The sequence below is a fragment of the Prionailurus bengalensis genome, chromosome A1, assembly GCF_016509475.1.
Source record: "Prionailurus bengalensis isolate Pbe53 chromosome A1, Fcat_Pben_1.1_paternal_pri, whole genome shotgun sequence".
Classification (NCBI taxonomy): domain Eukaryota; kingdom Metazoa; phylum Chordata; class Mammalia; order Carnivora; family Felidae; genus Prionailurus; species Prionailurus bengalensis.
Window position 1 is genome coordinate 231737540 of NC_057343.1, and position 23279 is coordinate 231760818.

The 23279-nt window shown below is 42.3% G+C and overlaps 1 protein-coding gene across 2 annotated transcripts in view; it reads left to right on the forward strand.

Moving 5' to 3' along the window:
- The window catches only part of CTNND2 (catenin delta 2), a 940792-nt gene that overhangs the window by 513703 nt on the left and 403810 nt on the right, over positions 1 to 23279 (forward strand). For both annotated transcript variants that reach the window (XM_043601021.1, XM_043601022.1), the window contains exon 6: positions 11820 to 11992. In XM_043601021.1, the coding sequence (XP_043456956.1) occupies positions 11820 to 11992 (173 nt within the window). The remainder of the gene's footprint in view (positions 1 to 11819; positions 11993 to 23279) is intronic.

Here is a 23279-nt window from a genome sequence, read left to right on the forward strand (position 1 = left end):
TTTTTAATGATTTATTTATTTTTGAGAGAGAGAGAGAGAGAGAGAGAGCAGGGGAGGGGCAGAGAGAGACACACACACAGAATCTGAAGCAGGCTCCAGGCTCTGAGCTGTCAGCACAGAGCCCGATGCGGGGCTCGAGCACGTGCACCGTGAGATCATGACCTGAGCTGCAGTGGGACACTTATCCAACGGAGCCACCCAGGCATCCCAGGAGACTAATTTTAAAATATTGGGTAGGTAACTATCATTTCAGGGATCAATTATGGCTAATTTTAAGTGTTTAGAAGGCCATAAAATAAAAGTCTCTCTGTTGCTCTTGTATTTGTATCAGGGTCCAGCTGGGAAATAGATTCTACTCAAGAGTTTAACCGAAGAGAAGTTCATTAAGGGACTATTTGCAAAGGAGTGGGCAAGATCGAGGGAATAAAAGGTGTCTGTTGAGGTGCTCAGGTAGCAGCAACAGAGGGCAGCCCTTCCCACGGTGGACATGAAGGAAAAGTCTAGGGAACAGGACCAGCCGTCAAGAGGTGTGGCAGGAGCAGAAGGATAAACACCCTAACTTCTCTCCTCCTGCTTTCTGATGTCCCCATGCCTACTATTGGCCAAATCTGATCACAAACCAAAGAGCAAGGGGCCCTCGTGAGACTCTACATGGCAAAAAGGGCAGAGAATGACTACGGGAGTGAAGAAGCAATCTGCACAACATCCCATCAAGTAGTAGAACAACATACCGTGTTCATGTTCTTGTTTTATAAACAACACATTGAGATCCGGTGACTTTTTGACACATTTCATATAGTTAGTGCAAATCTAACAAATATGTGTCACAGAGTCATTAGGAGAATTGCTATTGTTTACTGGGGGGAAAAAAAAGTTATAGAACCTCAGCGATAGAACCTTAGCTTCTCACATAATGTACAGCTTGATCCAAACTGCTGTGGACTAAATACCTTATTTAATCCGTGTATCTTTGGAGATATAAACTCAGAGAGAAGTGTGATTAGGTCTTATCCAAAAATTAATAAAACTATTTGCCAGTCAAAATCAGAAATAGAATGGACAACTTTGGAGAAAATGACTTACATGTTTATAGACAATGTTAATTTGTTTAAATACTGTATTTTGAAACAGTAATTATTTTTATCTGGAGCATATTGACAAATTTAAATTCCACCACATTCTAGAGAACCCCAGCATTCGGGAGGATGAAAAACTTAGGAGCTTATTATATTCTGAGTGTTATGGCAAAGAAAGGGCGGTTATTCTGAGATTTCAAATCAGAACATATTCAAAAAAATCAAGAATCAATCATGTAACCTACCATTCTGAGCAGACAGAATCCAAATTGAATAATCATATATACTTGGACAGAGGTGGATATGTTATTTAGTGTTGATTTACAGTCTGTCATTTTTATTTAATTACTGTGATTATTCTTAATTGTTATGCAGCAAGAGAATTGTTGAGGGATCAAGTTAGTAAGATACTGTAAAATATAACGCCATCGAGTCTTATGCAGTAATAACAATAAAGGTGAGGGACATCCTTATAAAGTGAATCTTTTCATAATTCCTAGTAAGCATGGCACCAAAGGATGCAGAACACTTTTAGGAGTAAAGGTTTTTATAGTAACTAAAATAATCAAAAAATAAATGTATACGCCACGGCTCACAATATTGATGTCACGCTCAGGGAAAGAGAACTGGTTCGTTTCCTTTTCTTTTATGGTGGAAACCAGTCCTTAGGCAGACCCAATGAAGAGCCTCTGAAAAGGGGTACAAGGCAGCCCATCCCACCCTTGGAGTCAGAAAACCTGGATTTAAAAGTCCTCCTGCTCCCACTGCTCCACCAGTGGTTGAGAACTATCACCCGGAATCTGGAGATCCCAAGTCTTTTCCTGGAAATGCATTTATTCAAGTTAGTTGAGTTGCTCCTTGGGTTGTTCATTTCCTGTAAAATCACTTCATCTTATGCCTTTGGTTTTTGAAATGCAAATGACAGTCTTCTTTCCAGAAGTTTGTCATGGTTCCAAGTCTAAAATTATCTTTAAATACTATGTGCATCTATTTGTTTCCTTTCAAAATTCACTCACATCCATTTCCCTTACTGCCTTTGGTGTCATGGGGCCAGTAGGAAGTTAACAGTGGCAGAAATGGTAAGTACGAGCAAAAGTCAAGGGAAAACACCCAGGTGACACACAGGACATAGTAATATCCACCTAGAAGCTGTAGTTAATTTCCCTTCCAGATGCTTCAGGTTTGCAACAATTTCTTTTTCTCTGATTTCCTTCTATCACATGGATATTCAAGGGTCATGTTCTACCTTTTCCAAAGAGGCAAACATGGGAATCGAAGGGATAAACAAAGGCATGAAGTACCAACGCTTCCTTCTCCATTTCCAAAGCAAGGGAGGACATGATGCAAATTTCTCGTTAAAAACATCATTCTCACCCGTGTGAGTAGGGTGTCCTGAGATCAAGCACAGAGTTTAAAGCCCGATGGGGATTTTTAATAAAAATAAAATTGGGTTTTGGAATTGTCAAAGTGTCCAAAACACGGGTGTCCAAAACATAAATATGAGTATCAAACAAAAGCTGGTGAAAGGAAGGAAAGTATCAGAACAGGCATGAGTATAAGAAAAGTTACAGAGGTGAATGAACGCCCCGGTGAGAAAGTCAGAACAAGCAAACTCTTTCTCAGGAGACAGTGAAAGGAGGGGCGTTCTGGTAATACCTTGTGGAGACATCTTGTGGGATTCCCCCAGAACTTAAAACACTCAAACTGCCTCTGGTCAAACAATAAGCCACTGCAACAGCAACTGATACAATCAAAGCATAATACGCTGGGTTTTTATTGCATCAGTATGGGCACAGGTGGTGTTACAGTCATTCATTTTTTTTTTATTTTTTTTTCAACGTTTATTTATTTTTGGGACAGAGAGAGACAGAGCATGAGCGGGGGAGGGGCAGAGAGAGAGGGAGACACAGAATCGGAAACAGGCTCCAGGCTCCGAGCCATCAGCCCAGAGCCCGACGCGGGGCTCGAACTCCCGGACCGCGAGATCGTGACCTGGCTGAAGTCGGACGCTTAACCGACTGCGCCACCCAGGCACCCCAGTCATTCATTTTTTTTAACATATGTATTAAATACTTATTAAAGGAAGCACAGAGAGTCTCTGCCCTGGTGGCATTTACATGCTAGTCAGCAAAGGCTGAAATCAAGTAATCTGAATACTATAAGGTCAAGTAGATAATGGCTACAAGCAAAAAAATTAAAAAAAAAAAATAAGACGTGGAGTAGAATAGGGTTCTCAAAGTGTACTTGGGCATCGTGGAGGGTCCCGAGACCCTTTCAGGGGGGCTGCAAAGGCATGATTTTTCACAAAAATCCTACGATGTTACTTGCTTTTGCATGCTCATTCTCGCCCAGTGAGGGTGAAGGCGTCTCACCGGAGCCACGTCACAGGGGTTTTCCAGAGGCTACATGGTGCGCGATGGCATCACTGTCATCCGTTTCAAAGATCTTTCGGTTTTAATACAGTGAATAGCATTCTCTATCACCCATATAAATAAAAGCTCTTTGCAGTCCTCAGTGATTTTTTAGAAGCATGAAAGTGTTATGAGAACTGCTCCAGTTTTGAAAGAATGATCAAAGGGCCAGGAAGACCTCCGTTGGGAGAAGATGTTGGATTAGGGACCTGAACGGAATGCACAGCCAAGCCCTGCAGATCTCTAAGGGAAAAGTCTGTGATTTGTGGCAAATCACACACTGGTTCTTTAAGTTAGTATACTCCATAAATAAATTAGTTTTCAGCATTTAGCTTTTAAATTTTGTTTCCTGCTAAACTGGTTTCTATTAATTTTCTATTTCTTTTCATAATTCTTGATAATAAGAAATATGGATCTATTATCTTTAGGCAATTAATTTATGAAGAAGTATATATAATGCTTTTCCTCTGTGCGCTACATTAAGTTTTTTAAATGGTAAATAATCTGAAGATAAAACTTTACAAGGAAATAGTTGGGAATTGTAATGAGCTATAAAAAATACTGTTCTGTGATGATAACATCATGTAAAATCCCATGCATAATAAAATTCTTGAGCGATACATTTTAAACTAAAGTTATACATTTGAAGTTCATTTTGTGGTAAATGTCATTTTGTTAATTCCCCTCTATTGGTTACAGCTGTAAAGAAACTGAGTTGTTGCATAAGTGTGAGTACATCACCGACCTTCTATTTATCCATATACAATAGGAAAACTTGAAAAAGCCCACTGATTAGGACAATAGCATTGGTTGAATCTAAATCAGTTTAAAAACTAAATGAGTACTTTTCTAATCCTGGGACCGCTAGAGCTGCAATTTTCACCTAAAGCATTGCACACTGAAAGCAGCTGCCCAGACAAACTTGACATTCTGCAGACAGACTTAAAAATCAAGTGTAGAAACACACCTGTCCTCGGAATAATTCCACATCACTCGGAGCTTCCTTGCATAACAACCTCCTCGAGCTTTTTTCTTTGGTTAATTCTAGGAATAGTGGATGGGCTTAACTACCATTTTCAGGGAAATTCCTCAGTGAAATGCCTACAGTTGAGCTTTGAGAGTTACTAGTGAAGATTAGAAGAAAATAACTAGTTTAACACCACAAGCCACCTGTATTCCAAGTAAGCTTAAGCTGACAAGTTTTCCAGAATTCACAAAGAGGAAATGGCCACTCTAAATGAAACTGATTAGTAGTTCGATTTAAATAAAAGTCAATATTTGTACTCTATAAAGTTAACTTGCAGTTAGATATGACCAAAATGCTATGAGCTTATTAAAATCAATTTGATAATCTTACAAATAATTGACAACTTCTCATTGATTTTGTGATTTATAACAGCCCATTTGTATATGTCTATATAATTTCCACCAACTATTTCCTCTATTCTTGGTCAATATTTTTTTTATAAAGAAATATGTTCTCTTTCTCTTCAGTTGATGTGGCTCTGAGAGTTTACGCTCATTTAAAGCACAATAACACTTAACCTTCAAATCTGTCTTAACCTCCCAGAAAGACTGGAGAATGAGAGGATAGAAATGAATGCATATTCTGTCAGTTATAGATGTATGTGAATCTTGGTGGCGTTATCCTTCATGGTCTATGTAAAGATAAGTTTTTATATCATTTTGACAGACTCAATTTAGCCTAAGAGTAAATGTTTCTAAACTTCCTGACAAACGTAAATCTAAACAAAGCTGCCAAAGTCAGGTGTCCAGTCCTGAAACGGTCTGTCTCAGTTTGCGTGTTTATTATTCCTTTGATAATCCGGAATTAACAGCCTCAACAGAACATTCATGGAGTGCCTGTCTGAGGCATTGCCTAATTCTAATGGTTTATTTTAGTGCATTCTTGTTAGTAACACTTTGTTTTTAATGGTAAAAATGACCCTTTGGAGTTAAATTGATAATCACCCTTTAGAAACCTTATCTTTTTTCCCCCTAAGTGTATTTATTTATTTTGAGAGAGAGAGAGCAAGAGCGAGCAGAGAAGGGGCAGAGAGAGAGAGGGAGAGAGAGAATCCCAAGTAGACAACATGCTGTCAGCACAGGGCCCACCATGGGGCTCGATCTCAGGAACGATGAGATCACGACCTGAGCTGAAATCAAGAGTCAGATGCCTAACCGACTGGGCCACCCAGGCGCTCCTAGAAACTGTCATTCTTGTGGCTTCAACTTCCACTATTGATGACTTTGGTAGCTCCGTCTCTGTCCTCAAGTCTCACCCACGTGCAATCAAACTTTGATCTTGGAAATTGCCAGGTTATATTTGAGCCAGTACTGAAATCAAGCTCAGAGTCCCTTTCTAACTACATAAATCCTCACCATCTCCTTCTGCTCTGTAATTTAAAAATTAAGCCCATCCTTCCGTAAAACACACCCACTAATTTCTCTGCTTGGGAATGCCACATCGTTGGGAGTTTCGGCTTTCCCACCCTCACCTGTGAGTGTGTGTTGTATTCTGGGACAGGTGCTCAAGTAGAGCAGACCAGAATTAGCAACTCCCAATAAATCACCTTAGAACTTACAGATTCAGAAGGTACGTGCGTGATTACGCCAGTGCATTACTGTCTGCTGGCTTTTCTGGAAAGACTTACTGTGCTCTGTGCGAACCTCCCGGGCCCCCACTGCAGTGCTCGCAGTCAGCTACACGGTGGAGTCATTTTGTCTCGGCTTCACTCCTGCCCTCTTCGTCACTAAGTCCCCGTGAGCTTTTCTTTCAAAACGTCTCCCAGCTGTGCACCTCTCTCTCCCTTCCTCAATTCCAGCGGGTTTTCTTTCTCTGCACTGCAGGAAATTCCCGGTCCTAGTCTCTCCAGTATCTAAGCAGTGTCCTGCTGCCTTCATTGTAAATGTTCAGAATTCTGGGGCGCCTGAGTGGCTCAGTCCATGAAGTGTGCACCTCTTGGTTTCGGCTCATTTCATGATCTTGCAGTTCATGGGACTGAGCCCTGCTCTAGACTCTGCTGACACTGTGGGGCCTGCTTGGGATCCTCTCTCTCCCTCTCTCTGCCCCTCCCCTGCTCATTCTCTCTCTCTCTCTCTCCCTCTCTCTGCCCCTCCCCTGCTCATTCTCTCTCTCTTTCTCTCTCTCTCTCTCTCCCTCTCTCTGCCCCTCCCCTGCTCATTCTCTCTCTCTCTCTCTCTCTCCCTCTCTCTGCCCCTCCCCTGCTCATTCTCTCTCTCTCTCTCTCTCTCTCTCTCTCTCCCTCTCTCTGCCCCTCCCCTGCTCATTCTCTCTCTCTCTCTCTCTCTCTCCCTCTCTCTGCCCCTCCCCTGCTCATTCTCTCTCTCTCTCTCTCCCTCTCTCTGCCCCTCCCCTGCTCATTCTCTCTCTCTCTCTCTCCCTCTCTCTGCCCCTCCCCTGCTCATTCTCTCTCTCTCTCTCTCTCTCTCTCTCTCTCCCTCTCCCTCTCTCTGCCCCTCCCCTGCTCATTCTCTCTCTCTCTCTCTCTCTCTCTCTGTCTGTCTCTCTCTGTCTCTCTCTCAAAATAAATAACTAAACTTAAAAAAAAAAGTTCAGGGGCACCTGGGTGGCTCAGTCGGTTGAGCGTCCAACTTCAGCTCAGGTCATGATCTTGCAATTTGTGGGTTCGGGCCCCGTGTCGGGCGCTGTGCTGACCGCTCAGAGCCTGCAGCCTGCTTCGGATTCTGTGTCTCCCTCTCTCTCTGCCCCTCCCCTGCTCATGTTCTGTCTCTCTCTGTGTCTCGAAATTAAATAAATTAAAAAAAAATTTTTTTTTAAAAGTTCAGAATTCTGCTTCCATCCTATTACCCTCTGTCTAGAGAACCCATTGCTGTGTGATACTGTACAAATCTCCCTGTCAAATGCTTAAAATTTCTCAAGAGTCTGGGCTGCTCAGAGGGTTAAAGCAACCCGGTGGGGGTAGGATGAATTCTCTCTGAGCCATCAGGCATCAAGGCAGGCTGCAAGGAGGAGGTAACATTTAAACATCACTTTAAGGATGAGTTTTGATATTGACAGAGAAATGAATTTTAAGCTGAGGGGACAGAGGGAAGCTTTGCTTTCTCATCTCTTGGCTTTTCTGTGTTATTGCAAAGTATGTAGCTGAATTAAGGGTTACTGTTTTCCGAGATCGATATTTAGCTACAGAAGGCAAGAATGAACAATTCCAGAAGTCTCTTTAAACCTGTGCAGAATAAGTGCATATAATCATGAAAACTCTAGAATTTCTAGCTCAGTTAGGAAAAAGCAGACTATATATTACAGTATATGTGTTAATACGACCTGTGAGTCTGAATTTTTATGTACAAAATGAGCCTTTCAAGCTTTCTACCTGCCTAGGCTGATCTCTGCCCCACTGACGGTGGACAGCAAGCTTCCCCAGCCAATACCGGAGTCTCGAAGGAGAGGTTCTTTGGGGGCGTACCACAGTCCAAGGCCTAGAGCTTTCTCCTGCAAACAAATTGGCTTCTCTTTAGGGAAGAATTTGTCAACCTTAAAATATCAGTTTGTGTATAGGACTTAATACTGCTTGGACACTAAACAGCACCGACCCCTAGACTTGGGGATAGAAGATGAGGAGATGAGGATAGAAGATGAGGGGATAGAGATGCTTTCTGAGTCCCATCTTCGTTTTACCAAGTGCATGACACTGGCTGACCAACCCTTCAGCCTCTCCACACCTCTGTTTGTGTTTCTGAGAATAATCAAAAAGATTCAAGGACGGTTGTTTTCACAGATTGCTATGTGGTCTCTAGTCAATTCATGTATGTGAAAGCACACAGAGATATTACTGAGATACTGGTATTATACTCAAGATGCATTGCTTCAGGTACCTTTCTAGGTTCAATGGAAGGTTTTATGTCCCTCTGTTCTGCAGTTCCCTTGGAATTTCTCCCCTGTGTCCAGTTGGATTATTGTGTCTTGGTCAGATCAAGGATGCATATAATCTTGAATTTTAACTATTTCCCAGGTAATCATTTCACCTCCTCTTCCCAGTCCCCCAGAACTGAGTCATATTGAGCAGACCCCTGGGCTCAGCTTTGAGGACTACTATTCCACCCTGGGGAAGGTCCAGAATGGTCAAAGAAGTCACAGTCAATGCCCTGGAAATATGCTTCCCATACCAGAGGGTAGCTGTTGCTTTCTGTGACCTACTAAGACTTGGAGATCCGCTGTTGCTCATAGTTTTGGTTTCTTCTGGAAGAGTTAATTGCCCTAAAGGCAACCTTCCATTTCCCTAGGTGGAATTTTAAAGCCCAGTCTCTCCCCACCCCCCACCCTAAGAAATCCTCTCACATCGTCCTTATCCCCCAGCAGAATGCTTCATATCCTCAGGACTGTGGTCTAATACCACCTCTAGCCCGAGCCTCTAGGCAAGACTTGATGAAGGAAAAAGTTCTGTAGAAAAAAAACAAATCATAATTTAAAATCCAGAACTGTGAATGCTTTCGAAATCCCTGGAAATTTTGTATTTTCTACCTCAATGCACAGTAATGTTAATAAAGCAAATCAATAGTTAGTTATATGTAAATTTTACTTCCATTATAAAGTAATTAAGGATTATCCTATAATTTTAACCTTTTTCATCTTCTCATATAACTTTGCTGTTTAAAATTGGAATGAATAAATGCTGTTCATTTGAAACCTAGTGAGCAATGGAAAATCATTCTAAAAGGCACACAGTGTTTCGGCTGTTGTGCTGACTGTTTCGTCCTTGCCAGGTGATATGTCAGTGCTGTAATATTATGATACATTGCTCATTGTTGCAATTACCTTTGTCAGAGTGCATCTAGGTTTCATGCTTGAGATGTGCGAACAAAGTCATGAGATGGAGAATCTCGGTTTGTTTTTGTTGAGTATTGATCAAATACAACACTGATTCTATAAAAGATGAGCAGATCTGATTATTACGTGATATGTATTTCAGGAGCACATAAATCACATTTTTAATTGAAATTTCTTTGCAAAGGGACTTTAAATTGCTACCTTTAATATCCTGCCTGGAAGGCATTTGTAGGTTTCTGGTGATGATTTTATGAATCTCTTCAGAATTTACAGAATTGTTTCACTTGCTAACTTCATAGGCAAGAAAGTTCATCAGAGCAAAGTCATTCAGTCTTCCTCAAAGGCAAATAACCGGGACTCACAGTTCTCTTGCTTTATAGATTGTTTCACTGTGTACATGAAATTAAAGATTTTATTTTATTTTGTTTTGTTTCACTTTTACTGAAGTTTCCAAAGGTCTGGGCACTGTGGTGGTTCAACTTTCACTGCCCTGGAGATGCACTGTCATGGGGGAGGGGATATGGCCAGGACAAGCCATTACCTCGGGGCAGAGAGAAGTAACCAAGGGAGGTCTCTGTGGGAAGCCCCCCAGTGGCAAGTAGAATGGTGACCACTGATCTTAAAGGGCCTTCCCTCTCTCACGGTGTCTCACTCTCCTCCGCTGAGCTGTGATCTTCAGTAGGGTAGCGACCAAGGGGAGCACCTCTGGCTACGGTTTGTAACTGTCCCCCTCCCCACCATGCCTCCCCCTTCTTCCTTCTCCTTGCATTTAGTCCCATCTGCCTCTGCCCCCATCGCCCTGGCTCTTCTTCCTTCTGAGGGTTCTTTCGTATCTCAGTCTGCCCCTCACCTGGGCCTCTTGACTCTGTCGGTGCCTTGAAGTTGCCACAGCAGCAGTGGGGACAGTATGTTCCTGGCATCCACAATGAAACTCTGACTGCACTCCCCATAGACACATCGTATTTCTGGTGATTAGGCCTATAATACCATCAGTATGGATTAAACGATTTTTTTGCAGGCTATTGCAATCTTCACCATCTGGTATATACTGTTTGCTTGGGACTCTATTTTCTAAATTACAAGAAAAAGGATTACGATTGTACTTTTGTTATGCCCTTCATGATGAAATTGGGACTGGATGGGAGCATTTTTATATCCTTGCTTGACTTTTTTCCAGATTTCAAAATACCCAGTCTTACCTGTGTCCGTGAATTGGCTTATTATTCAATATCCAATGATGAGAAGGTATATTTGCATTGTTTAGAGTTCTCACCAAAGAATTAGAGGGAAGGAAGGCGGAAGAAGTTCTTAAATGGCAAACATTGTAGGAACTGATGCTTTTTGAGAAATATACATCACTTTTATACTATCGCGTGTCAAATCTGTGGTTTCATTCGAGACATGAAGCCATGTTATATTCTTGAAAAGAAAGAAGTAGGGAACTTGAAATCTGGCCACATTTATCAGGAACGATACTATTGTCTAAAATAGCCAAAGAGGGCGATTAAGGGTGGATGATGATTACAGCGTGGTCTGTGTGTATATAATTATGCTCTATCAAAAGAGGGAGAGACTTTGTGCTGTGGTTCAGATAGCATGAGAAAGCTTGCATTGCCAAGTCCTTCCCACCCAAGTCCTCCTTCCCACCCAACTCCCCCTCCTCACCCCAAACCCCTCTCAGACACGCACAAGTGTGCTTAGGCTCTTTTAACCCCCAAGACGAGTCGGTAAAACATTCGATTAGAGATATTTGCTTAAAAAGAAAGTGGGCAAACTCTCACAAGGAGCCCATTGAAATAGAAAGGAATACAATAAAACGCACTTTCTCATACAAAGTATAATTAAATAGGACGGCCAGGAACTGAGTCTCATATCTCCCTCACTTGTAATATCAGCCACATTAGCAACACCAATTTGAGCACTATCTTCTCATTGTTCTGCACACGGCTGCGATGGCAAAGATAACCAGCCAGTGGCTGCTTATTCTGTGAGATCAGGGTGAATTCTGCATTGTTTGAAGACCTATTAATATTTTAAACACTGTCTACCCTTCAGGCATTGAGGTATTACATCACTATTTATACAGCGCAATTTGCCACTGCTTGGAAGGTTTCGAGCACTTCAGCATCCTGATAATTAAGTAGGAGATAGAATTATATTAACACAATTAACATGAGCCAAAAGGTAGACTTTTAAATTATTTCAAATGTTTCTGATATTGTGTAATCCAAAAATAACTCCTTGATTAACTAATTTGTCTCATAAGAAATGTCTCTATGTAGGTCAGGATGAGATCACTTGAAAAAACTCTACTCTTTTGAGAACTTTTAAACCGCCAAAAAAGAAAAATCTCATTTAAGAGCTGGAGTCAAATTATATGGTCATTTTCGTTCTCAGAATTCAAAGCATAGATGGCTGGAATCATGCGCGTGTGATAATTCTAGGCTACTCTCAATAAATAATACATGTCATTTCTGCTTCACTGAGGCTGTCACTTACTGCTCTAAATGACTTTCAATGCAGGGCCCAGCCTGCTCTCCCAGAGTGCACTTCAGCTCAATTCCAAACCTGAAGGGTCCTTCCAGTATCCGGCCAGCTACCATAGCAACCAGACCCTGGCCCTGGGTGACACGGCCCCTTCGCAGCTCCCTGCCCGAGGCGCGCAAGCCCGAGGTGCGGCCCACGGCTTCAGCCAGGTACGTGTGGGAACGGGGGTTCCACGGGAGCAGGTGGGGAGCAGGGCTGCGAGCTGGCCACCGCGTTCCCTCCTCCCCTCTTCAGGCATGCCCGGTAACTTGGGAAAGTTAGGAAAGATGCCTTCAGGGCTGTGAGTGAAGGAAATGAATGATCAAATACCATTATCAAGTAACACCGAATTGTAGATATTTTCTTGAGGAATGTCTGTGGATCACTCCTGCTGTCTACTTTGTACGGGCTCATCTATGTGAATGTGTGTCTCGTTACTATTTCTGTGTCTATATGGGATATAAATATGACAGACACTCCGAGTTTGTGAGTGCACCTGGAACCAATTTTTTCTCCTAAAAAAAAAAAAAAAGCATGAAATTATTCCTTGGGCATAATCGTATCGAGGAACATAGTATTAATGCATAATCAAGTACACGGAACTCTTCTGTAGATAACTGTGATTAGTTGAGGAGTGGTTACACGTTGTCGGGTTTGATTTTGAAATGTGCCTATAATTGTTTCTTTAAAGCCCCGCACTTTCTCCTGTCGTTTCACAGCACAAATTCATCAGGTGCAGTTGGGATCAGCTCTTGGTAAAGAGAACTAGCTCCTCACCTGAATTTGTTTTTCACGCGAGATGTAAGCGTTATTTACATGTTAATTTGGGGGTGCAGGCTTTAGTTGATCAGCCCACCAGAATTAATGTATTGATTGGAGGGCTCTCTTCTCTTCAGCTACTTTAAACTTACTGTAATCTCTGCATGTTTGGTCCTGGAATGAAGAACCGGCCACCTCCAAAGTAGCCCTTTAAGCTGATGAGCTTCATTTCATCCTTTCTGCGCTAACGCTCGGGACCTCCGTACCCCGTTACCTCCGCCAGGAACAGTTCCCCAGCTGCACTACCCATCTGGGGGCTTCCAACGACCAAACCCATCCATCTCCGTTATCAATTTATCGTCACTACGCATCCGTGGATCTTTCCACCTAAAAACTGAAAGCAACTTGAGGGCAGGGCCATTTTCCTCTTTTATCAGCAGCCCCTAGCCATCCCGGTGGCCCTCTGGAAATGTCTGCAGACAGATAGGAGGTAAGACGAGCCAGAGTGGCATATGGTATTGTCACCGGGAGATGCTGATGTTCAGTGACATGGACACAGAGAAGCATGAACTGAAAAGTCTCAGTGCATTTGAATTATTAAATTATTGCCCTGGCAATATGTTAAAAATACGATTACCTCCTGCAGGCAACACCCTTGTCCGTCAGTGGCTTTGTGACTTTTACCTTCTTGGGGATGCCAAGCACAGGGTATGTGAATAAAAGGGAGGGGTAAATAAAACATTCCACTGAGAAGATTGGCCGGCTCCCCTGTTGTGGTGCAGTGTGTGACCCTTGGCGGTGCTTGATTTTTTTTAATGTTTATTTATTTTTGAGAGAGTGAGAACGTGAGCGGGGAAGGAGCAGAGAGAGAGAGAGAGAGACAGAATCTGAAGTAGGCTCCAGGCTCTGAGCTGCCAGCACAGAGCCCAACGCGGGGCTCAAACTCACGGACCGTGAGATCATGACCTCAGCCGAGGTCAGACCCTTAACCCACTGAGCCACCCAGGCACCCCAGGATCCCTGTTCTTTAAATGTACTAGTCTGTTCTATTTCCCTGAAAGAAAGATGCAAGGATATGCGAGGGAATATCTAAAAATGATTTTTAATTTATTAGAAAAAAATCATACACACATGCATTTATCACATATACATAATACTGCGTATTTTTTCATTACCAACGAACATTCATTATGTGATGTTTGAAACACTGGGTGTTGTCAGCATAGGAAATATTGTTAGATTTTTTTTAATCTAATTTTATTTTATTAAGAGATAAAATGGAAGCTGTGATTTCACTATGTAGATGTAGATTTTTTTTTTTTTCATAAATACCTAAGACCTCTGTAATTTGAGCTGAAACACTGAATCAGTTTCTTTTTTTAAATCTGTATTACCATAGCTGAGCATCATGGAAAATAGAAATGTCAATATAAAATGAAAAATCAGTTAACTTCTCAACTCATCTGTGAGCATCTTCTAAGTTCAATTCACACATAGCTGTATAATGACTAGCTGTTAAAGCAAAGCTTTCTTATAAAATTAATAGCTACCATTTATTAAGCACGCAGAAGTAATCTGTTTTACATGCATCATCTTATTTCATGCCCACCACGGGGCTGTATTAGTATCTACACTTTAAAGATGGGAAAATTCAAGCTCATCACATTTAGAGATGTTGTCACACACCATTTTAAGGAAGCAGTGGTAAAACAGGGCACAAAATCTGGACTGAGTTGAAGCCTAGTGATTCCAGCACTGTTTCATAGGTTTCCTTTTATTATTGACCATTTCAACACCTTGGATCTAGTAAGAGGTCTATCAATGTGGACAAGCAGTATGGCGGTTTACCTACTTCCGTGTTATAGAAGTTCTGCTTGGAGCTAATTCTTTCATCCAGTACTTAACATGGGAGTATAACAGTGGAAACTCAGAATGACAGGATTGGGCCTCACATTAAAAGTCTGCTTTAAAATTTAATCAGAAAATGTAACAAAGTTGTAAAGATATCAAAGCTATGTATTTGAAGTCATCAGAGTTATAGTTTGAAGACGTCTATAAATGTGCATGTTCAAAGCGATAACTTAGGTTTGAGCCAAAAGTGACTGGCATACTCATTTACTCTGGCAGGTGGGTGGATGGAAAGTCTGAACATTCAAAGCAGGGGGTTGTTCTAATCCACTTGATTAACAGGATTGAGGCTGTTGACAAATACCTAAATCTTATTTATTTTACTAAGTGGTAGATCTTGGTACCATGATTTACTTTTAGCTTTTCTGTGCTGCGGTAGGAAAGTCATGTTTTATTGAATACCCTATAGGACCTCTGACTTCAAAATAATGTCAGAGAAGCGTTGAACAAGTAAACAGTATTTTTATTTGGCTTTAGCGTTATACCTAGAAAGTAGGGGCACCATTTCCCATTCCAATAGCATCCCTTTTGTTTAGATTATCTCGAGAATCCCTCTATTCCAGTGGTTTTTCAGAGCCCAGTGACACATTCTTTTCAATATTCTGATTGGTGCGAAAGCTCATTTCTTCAAGGCTGGATTAATTTTTAGAATACCTTGTAGTTTGAAAGTGCCAACGGGGCTAGGGAAATTCAAATTATTGCCAACAGATGCCAGACCAAGTTAATAAGGTCAATAATCAATCAACACAAAAACATTTCTTTTTTTTTTTTTTTTTGGTTGGTTGGTTGGTTTTTTTTTTTTTTTTTGTGGGTCTTAAAAAAATATGTGTAATTCTAAAGTAAAGCAAATGGTTTTGTGTCTGGCTCATAAATCATGTCACCATGCAATGTTAAAGGAGTATCATGTGTGTTCAAAGATTCTAATTTCAATTAAAAAGAAAAAACTCTGACTTATTCAGCAGAATAAATGTTGGTGGAGTGACCGTCACCTGCTCTACACCAGACCCTGGCAATACATGCATCACCTACATTGCCCCATCGTATCAGTCTGCAGATAAAACTATGAGTCACAAGGGGCGCCTGGGTGGCGCAGTCGGTTAAGCGTCCGACTTCAGCCAGGTCACGATCTCGCGGTCTGTGAGTTCGAGCCCCGCGTCGGGCTCTGGGCTGATGGCTCAGAGCCTGGAGCCTGCTTCCGATTCTGTGTCTCCCTCTCTCTCTGCTCCTCCCCCGTTCATGCTCTGTCTCTCTCTGTCCCAAAAATAAATAAATGTTGAAAAAAAATAAATAAATAAAAAAAACTATGAGTCACAAAAGGTGCAATAGAATATTGATTCTCTGGTGTTGCCCTAACTACAATCCTTGAAAGTCCTTCCCCTCAGACACTCGGTTGAGGTTAGGAGACTGGGAGGCATAGAAGGTAAGACCCTACCTATCAGCCCCCAGGGCCTTTCTGGGAAGTAACATGAGCCAATTTATGGTTATTCTTTCCCCCACCTTGCAGTCTCCATGCCCCAGCCTCTAATCAGGCTGTGTAGATAACCTCTCCCTCCCTCCCTCCCTCCGTCCCTTCCTCCTCCAAGTCAACCTTGTCCTTTATGTAACTCTCCTGAGGTGCCCCAGTTACATTTGTGTATCTATGGGCTATTCTTTTTTTTTTTTAATGTTTATCTATTTTTGAGAGAGAGAGAGAGAGAGAGAGAGGGTGCAAGCAGGGGAGGGGCAGAGAGAGAGGGAGACACAGATACCAAAGCAGGCTTCAGGCTCTGAGGTGTCAGCACAGGGCCCAATGCAGGGCTCGAACCCACAAACCGTGAGATGATCGTGACCTGAGCCAAAGTCAGAGGCTTAACCGACTGAGCCACCCAGTCTCCCCATCCGTGGGTTATTCTTTAATGCATCTGAGACGCTTTGTGTGCCTGTTGTAAGCCGTGTGCTGTTGTGTGTGCTTGGGAGAGAGCAGGAAAGAAAATAGACACAATCCCCCGCCCTCAAGGAACCTACATTCCAGCAGCAGCAATGAGAACGCAGAGTATCGACACAGGGAATAAGTAAATTACATAGTTTGCTAGAAAGCGATGATTTCTATGAGGAGGAAATGATGCAGAACAGGATAAGCAGGATCCAAAGTGTGGGACTGGGTGTGGTTTATGGGGCCTTGTGCAGAAGGTAAGGATTGGGAAAGACCTGAAGATGGGGAGAGAGGTCGCTGTATGTAGGGGTGTCGTGGGGACACCAAATACAATGAATGGCTCCTGGATGAGGTGGCCTGGCATCTTGATGGAGCAGCAGGGAAGCTCAAGCGGGTGCAGGACTTTTCAAAGGGGCTGGAAACCCAGCCCGTTATTGTGAGGACCTTGTGTTTTACTCTCAGAGGCACTGCATGGCCTGACATAGGCCTTGAAAGCATCATTCTACTGTATCACCTATAACGCCTGTAGTTAGTCACACAAGAGTCTGTTTCTTCCCATCAGACTGCCTTTGCTGCCAGAGTAGGAACCACACACAGTGACCTCCATATCCCAAGTGACCGGCCCAGGATTCACCAGGTGTCCATCAGGTTCCTCAGACCCCAGCCTCCCTCTTTTACAGTCGTACCACAGAGGTTGTGGGTAGAGAGCTGATAGAGAAGCTGGCGGAGAGGAGATCCAGGCTTGTCTGCTTCCTCTCACATCAGATTCCCGTGGGTTTTATGAAATGCATCGAGGAGTCGCTCCAAAAATGTCGGTGTCTCCCCATGTGCAAACATGAAGTAGTCTCACCGAGCATTTCTTCCCTCAAAGAAACAAAATGTGCAAGAGAGAAAGTATATCCCTGTATAAAGGGCACTAGCAAAGTAGCATTGGACCCTCAAGGTTTTAACACCGCTCTCATGTTCTTCCGCAGAACTGATGTAAGTAGGTGCGGATTTATAATTCTAGAAAAATGCCTGCTTGCTGTAGGAAAGTCAGAATCGTCTGCTGGTTTTGTAGAATAAAACTGGGCAATAGTGGATATATCCTAGAAAAGCAGTAAGCTTTCTCAGAAGCAAAGTTGCCATTTCTTTTTGATGCGGGCCGCTTATTTAATGTGGCACCGACTTTTATGTCTTAAAAGTGCTCATGTAGACTATATCATAATTATAAATATGCCATCTGCCTACTTGGGTCAGTGCCCTGGTGTTTGTTGAATTTGGAGCATCTCTTACAGGTGGTACAGTCTCACATCAGGACGATGTGAAGGTCAAGGAGGTGGAGAGCTCTGGGGATGGTGGCTCAGTGGACAGAGACCCACGTGGTGTAGAGGAGGAGCAAGTCCCCAATAAACACCTATTTGTTGACCGCTGAATGAAAAGGGTCATACAGACAACTGGGGTGACATCACTCCGATTTGCTTCATTATGAGCAAAGTCGTTGTCTGGTAACATTGATGAAGAGAAAAGTCACCCATGACCTTGGGAAACACAAAATTACATGGATGCATTTAGCATATATACAGTGCATAGCATTTAGAGGAGAAATCATGCCATTTTGTCTATTTTCCTTGACCTGTCTGTGGGAAACTAGCGGTTCTTTTAAGATAGTTTTCAGATGACCACCTATTGGAAATCTTTCCTCATTGCGCCGCTTTAAAATCTTCCCCCTCCGGGGCGCCTGGGTGGCGCAGTCGGTTAAGCGTCCGACTTCAGCCAGGTCACGATCTCGCGGTCCATGAGTTCGAGCCCCGCGTCGGGCTCTGGGCTGATGGCTCGGAGCCTGGAGCCTGTTTCCGACTCTGTGTCTCCCTCTCTCTCTGCCCCTCCCCCGTTCATGCTCTGTCTTTCTCTGTCCCAAAAAATAAAAAAATAAAAAAACATTGATAAAATCTTCCCCCTCCATTTTCTGTTTCCAGTATAAATATATTTAACCTGGCTTCAGTAGGTGAAACATCTCTCCTTGCAGGGAGGGTGTGTGTTGTACTGTAACATTTCCTCTCCTAAGTAAACATTTGATTTGGCTTCTTGAAGTAAATACTGAATGAACCTCTTGCCGAAATAAACCGTTTTTCTTGGTAGTATATTTTTCCCAAGGCCCGTTTAGTTTTTTGAAAAAGTTGCCATCCAGAAACCCTCCTTATATATTCTTTAAGGCAAATTTATATAAGTCGCTGTTTTCTTTTCCTCTCTTTTCTTTCCATTCATAGAGACTTTTAATGGCCATAGGAAATACTTTTCTGAATATTTATTAATAATGGCCCTAATCAGACTTTTATTAAGTGGAGGTCAGAGGGTAGGAAAATCCATCACCCAGGATGCAAAAGTCTGCACCACCCTGTTTTTATAGTGTCTGGGAAACCTTGGAAAAGGGCTCACTTAGTGCCTCCTTCTCACTTGAGTGACAGACATGATTTGCAAGAGCAGTGCTCTCTCCCTTTGCCTCACACTCGCTCTCGCTTTCTCTCATAATTTTGAGACCCTCCTGCAAAAAGAAAGCCGTGAGTGCGGTCTCCATTATTATCTCAGAAATTATAGCTCTTAGGGTCCTTTAAATCAAATTGTCCTCCTCTGAGGAAGGAATTTCTTCCCAACTCCTTGGTTGTTACAATTACTTAAGTTTACTTTGCTCTGGGTATCACCTTTTGCTGTTACGACAAGGTCACCGCCAGGTAAACCCTGTGCTTCCGTTCTCATCCAGCAGTGATGACTCCAGGGATAGTGTGAACTGTGACCAGAAGCTGTCTCTTTATGTTTCCTGTTAGTTTTTACCAAAACCAGTGCTCCTCAAGGGAATTGCTGGACAAAGGTCTTCATGATTCTGTTTGGCTATTTGCAAAATCAAACCTTTGTCACAGCACCAGGCTTTTCTACCTTGGGGATTATTTTAAAGAGTGACATTCCTTCTAAAGTTAATTTCAAAAGAGAGGTTATCAAAATTGGGGGGCGGGGGGCAATGGTAGTAGTGCTCAGGAAGATGTATTTCATCCCAGGGAGTAAGTTAGTTCAAGGGCACAAAACTTTTGGGGAATGTCGATTCATTTTAATTATTTTGTACTGTAGGAACATTTCTGATAATACCTCAATGCGACTGCTTTCTGGAGGTGTGATTTCTTCTCTTTTCCAAGTTGTGAGGGTCGACGGCTTTGTCATCCTGAGCACCTGAGTGTGTTGACCTAAAGCCCCATGCAGACTTACTCTAGGAAAGTTCTCCATGCACTTAGATATTTTAATCAATAGCATGTGGCTAATATTTCTAAATCATGTGACCAGACTGTTATGGTTTAGAAATGTATTTCTTCAGAGACTTCATCTTATGGGACACCTGGGTGGCTCAGCCAGTCAAGTGTCCAACTTTGGCTCAGGTCATGATCTCACAGTCCGTGGGTTCAAGACCCGCATCGGGCTGTGTCCTGACAGCTTGGAGCCTGGAGCCTGCTTCTGATTCTGTCTCCCTCTCTGTCAGCCCCTCCCTGGCTCTCTCTCTCTCTCTCTCTCTCTCACTCTCTCTCTCTCTCAAAAATAAATAAACATAAAACATTTTTAAAACATGTCCTCTTAAAGCCATGTCCTATTTATTTAGTATTTAAACGCTATTCAAGCTTCTTAACTCATCAAACAAATATTATTCAGTCATTGCCTTTATTCTCTTATTTGCCTCAACTGGCTGCCCACCCCTTGCTCACTGAGTCAGTATTGTCTGTGTGTGTGTGTGTGTGTGTGTGTGTGTGTGTGTGTGTGTTCTTTGGCGCCCTGGCCCTGTGGTGTCTCCTTGCTTTGAAACGTGCTCACCGGCTTCGCCTCTCATTGCCAGTGTTTTTGCCTCAGACTCCGTAGTCACCACAACCAGGACTGTCTGCACCATGAATTATTAGGTTCACCAGTCTGATGGTAATCCCAGGAAAGTGAAAGTGATGAATGTGGCCCGTGGGGAAAACAGACAGCTGATCGACGGCTGCCTCTGGGAAGCCATGAAACAAGGACTCCTGTTCCCCATTCCTGACAGTGTCGGCCTGACTGCCCAGCTTTCCGGGCAAATACTCCTCCTGACCCAGAGTTAGGGGTCTCGCTGACAATTCCAGGAAACTTGGCAGGTCTGAATGCGTCTTCACGGGGACTTCCCATAAATCATGGGCCTGCTTTATAGAACGTTGTGTCGCTCAGTGACACTGCTTACTTGTGGTTTGAAGTCAAGATTCCTTAGACAGTGCAGGCTGTCAAGTTTCTTTTTTAACTGGCTGGAAGCATGGCTGGGTTTTGTTTTGCTTTGCTGGCACTGCCCGATCCCCAGACAATGAGGCTTAAACAAGTTTCCAAGTTTGGAGAACTTCTACCCCACGTCACCCCCATGCCCAGCTTCACCCTGTTTATGCAAGATAAAATGTAAAGGATGAGGAAGTGACTCTGCTCTCTGTTGAGGCCAGTGCCACATCCTGGTCCAAGAGTGCCATGTTTTCAGAGATTCACGCTTCCCAAAAAGAACGATGTCATAATTGTTAACCTGGCATTATTCTGTATAAATGACGATAGGTCTCCACAATAGTGTCATGGTAAAATACGATCGCAGAGAGGCCTTCAAGAACAAAGTCCTCATTTGTATGTGGAACATAGCAGGTGCTAGTTTATGGTTTATTGAGTTAGGGAATGAATTAAAGCATGGATCTTGAATACTGTTGGCTAATGGGTGGTGGGAATAATGTACACATTGCCTAAATTCCCATTTTAGTACTCTTTTTACTACACTTTGAAAATCCATTCTCCCCTTAAACACTTTCATAAAGTAGGTATAAAGGTACTCCACAATTACACAAGAGGCCTTGGTGTATAAGTGTATACACACAAACACACACAAACATAAATGTATAAATCACAACGAGTATTTGCTAAATCTGACCCATCTGAAACTTAGATGTAAACTATTATGCAGACGAAATACCTAATCTATAAGAACTTTCATAAATTTTATATATTGCTCATGTGTCATTAAAAAACAAATCCTGACTTTTTTAAAATTTGAGATATAATGTACTTAAAGTAGCCATGGGAACTGGAATAATGTTTCACTTTTCTCTTGATGAATTTCCATAATGGGAAGCAAGAAAGGAAAGACATTTAGTGTGTACCAAACTCAGCCTATTGGAAACTATTTAATCAGAGTGTCCTTGTTAATTTCACATGGGTGGGTCTCCTATTTCAGAGGGGTAGGAAAAACAAAGTAACCCTTTGGGTGGAGTCTGTTCCCAAGAGCTGAAAATGGAGACCCCGACAGAAATCATCCTTCTCCAAAGCCCATACTGTGATCTAAGACAGTTATTAGGGCACAGTCTGCCCCAAGTATGTAAAAAAAGTTTTATATCATCCCAAGGGTCTCATCATCAATTAGAAGGTCATATCAATTCTTACTGCCTTTCCAAATATCCTTAGGGAAGAAGGTGTCATAATCATTAGTTTTTTGTTGATATTGTTGTTCGGGATTTTTTTTTTTAATGTTTATTTTTGAGAGAGACAGAGCACAAGCAGGGGAGGGGCAGAGAGAGAGGGAGACACAGAATCCAAAGCAGATTCCAGGCTCTGAGCTATCAGCGAACCATGAGATCATGACCTGAGCTGAAGTCGGATGCTTAACCAGCTGAGCCACCCAGGCATCCCTGGTTTTATTTTGTTTGTTTGTTTTAAGTGAAGTTTTGGAATGCTACCTTTAAAACTGGATTCACAGTTTTATAGTGTAAACACACTTTTAAGGTGGAATTGAGCTTCTGTGACAGTCAAGTGGGTAACATTCATTCTATGTGTGTTGAAATCTGCCTTATTTTAACCCAATGACCTAGGTAGTAATAAGCCTAGATCTGAGGCACAGATATTGTATCCTTAACTGGCTAAGAGTTGCTAGACAAATTATAGAATGGAACAAAACATAAACACAAGAGTGGAAACAAGCTTCCAAAACATTACTGCTTTTGTCTAATTGATGCTCAGAAACAGATTTCTTTGTGTAGCCAAAGAATCATTCTTAGGCCCTGATTCCTCCACAGCCTTCAGAATGGAGTCTAACATCCAAGGGTTATTTATTGAAAACTGCAAAGGGACATACGCAATAGTCCAGTGAGGTAGGCCACCACCTACAGTTGCCTGTTGGAATTCAAATTAATTAAAATTAAATATGTGTTAAAATCCAATGCCGATGTTAAGTACCCAATAGACTCCTGTGTCTAGTGGCCTACCATATTGGACAGTGCTGATACAGAACATTAACAACGTGAGCAATACCAATCTTAAAAAGCATATAAATTTTTTTTTATGTTTTAATTATTTTCATGTAAAAAAATGGCCAAATTTCACCAAGATCCTACGCTATTTAAAAGATTTTGGAATGGGGCACCTGGGTGGCTCAGTCAGTTAAGGGTCCAGTTATTGATTTCAGCTTAGGCCACGATCTCACAGTTCGTGAGTTCAAGCCCCCTGTCAGGCTCCGCGCTGGCAGCGTGGAGCCTGCTTGGGATTCTCTCTCTCTGCTCCTCCCCCCTCTCAAAATAAATAAATAAACTTAAAAAAAGAGAGAGAGAGAGATTGTCGAATGGGCTGCTATAGCCTGTCAAAATATCTGGAGGTGGTAGGCCAGTTCTCAAAACTTCTACGGACTCGGGGGCCATTTAAGGAATCTTTTGAGACAGTAATATTTAGCAGCCAGCACTCCTGAGACTAGAAGTGTCAACGGATTAAAAGGAAAATTAAATGCGTGCAAAGTGTGTTCAGGGTTTTCCTGGTAGCCACATCAGTCTAACATTTAAATCCTAGAGTTCTACATAGCATTGTTTTCATTTATATTTGTATACTTTAGT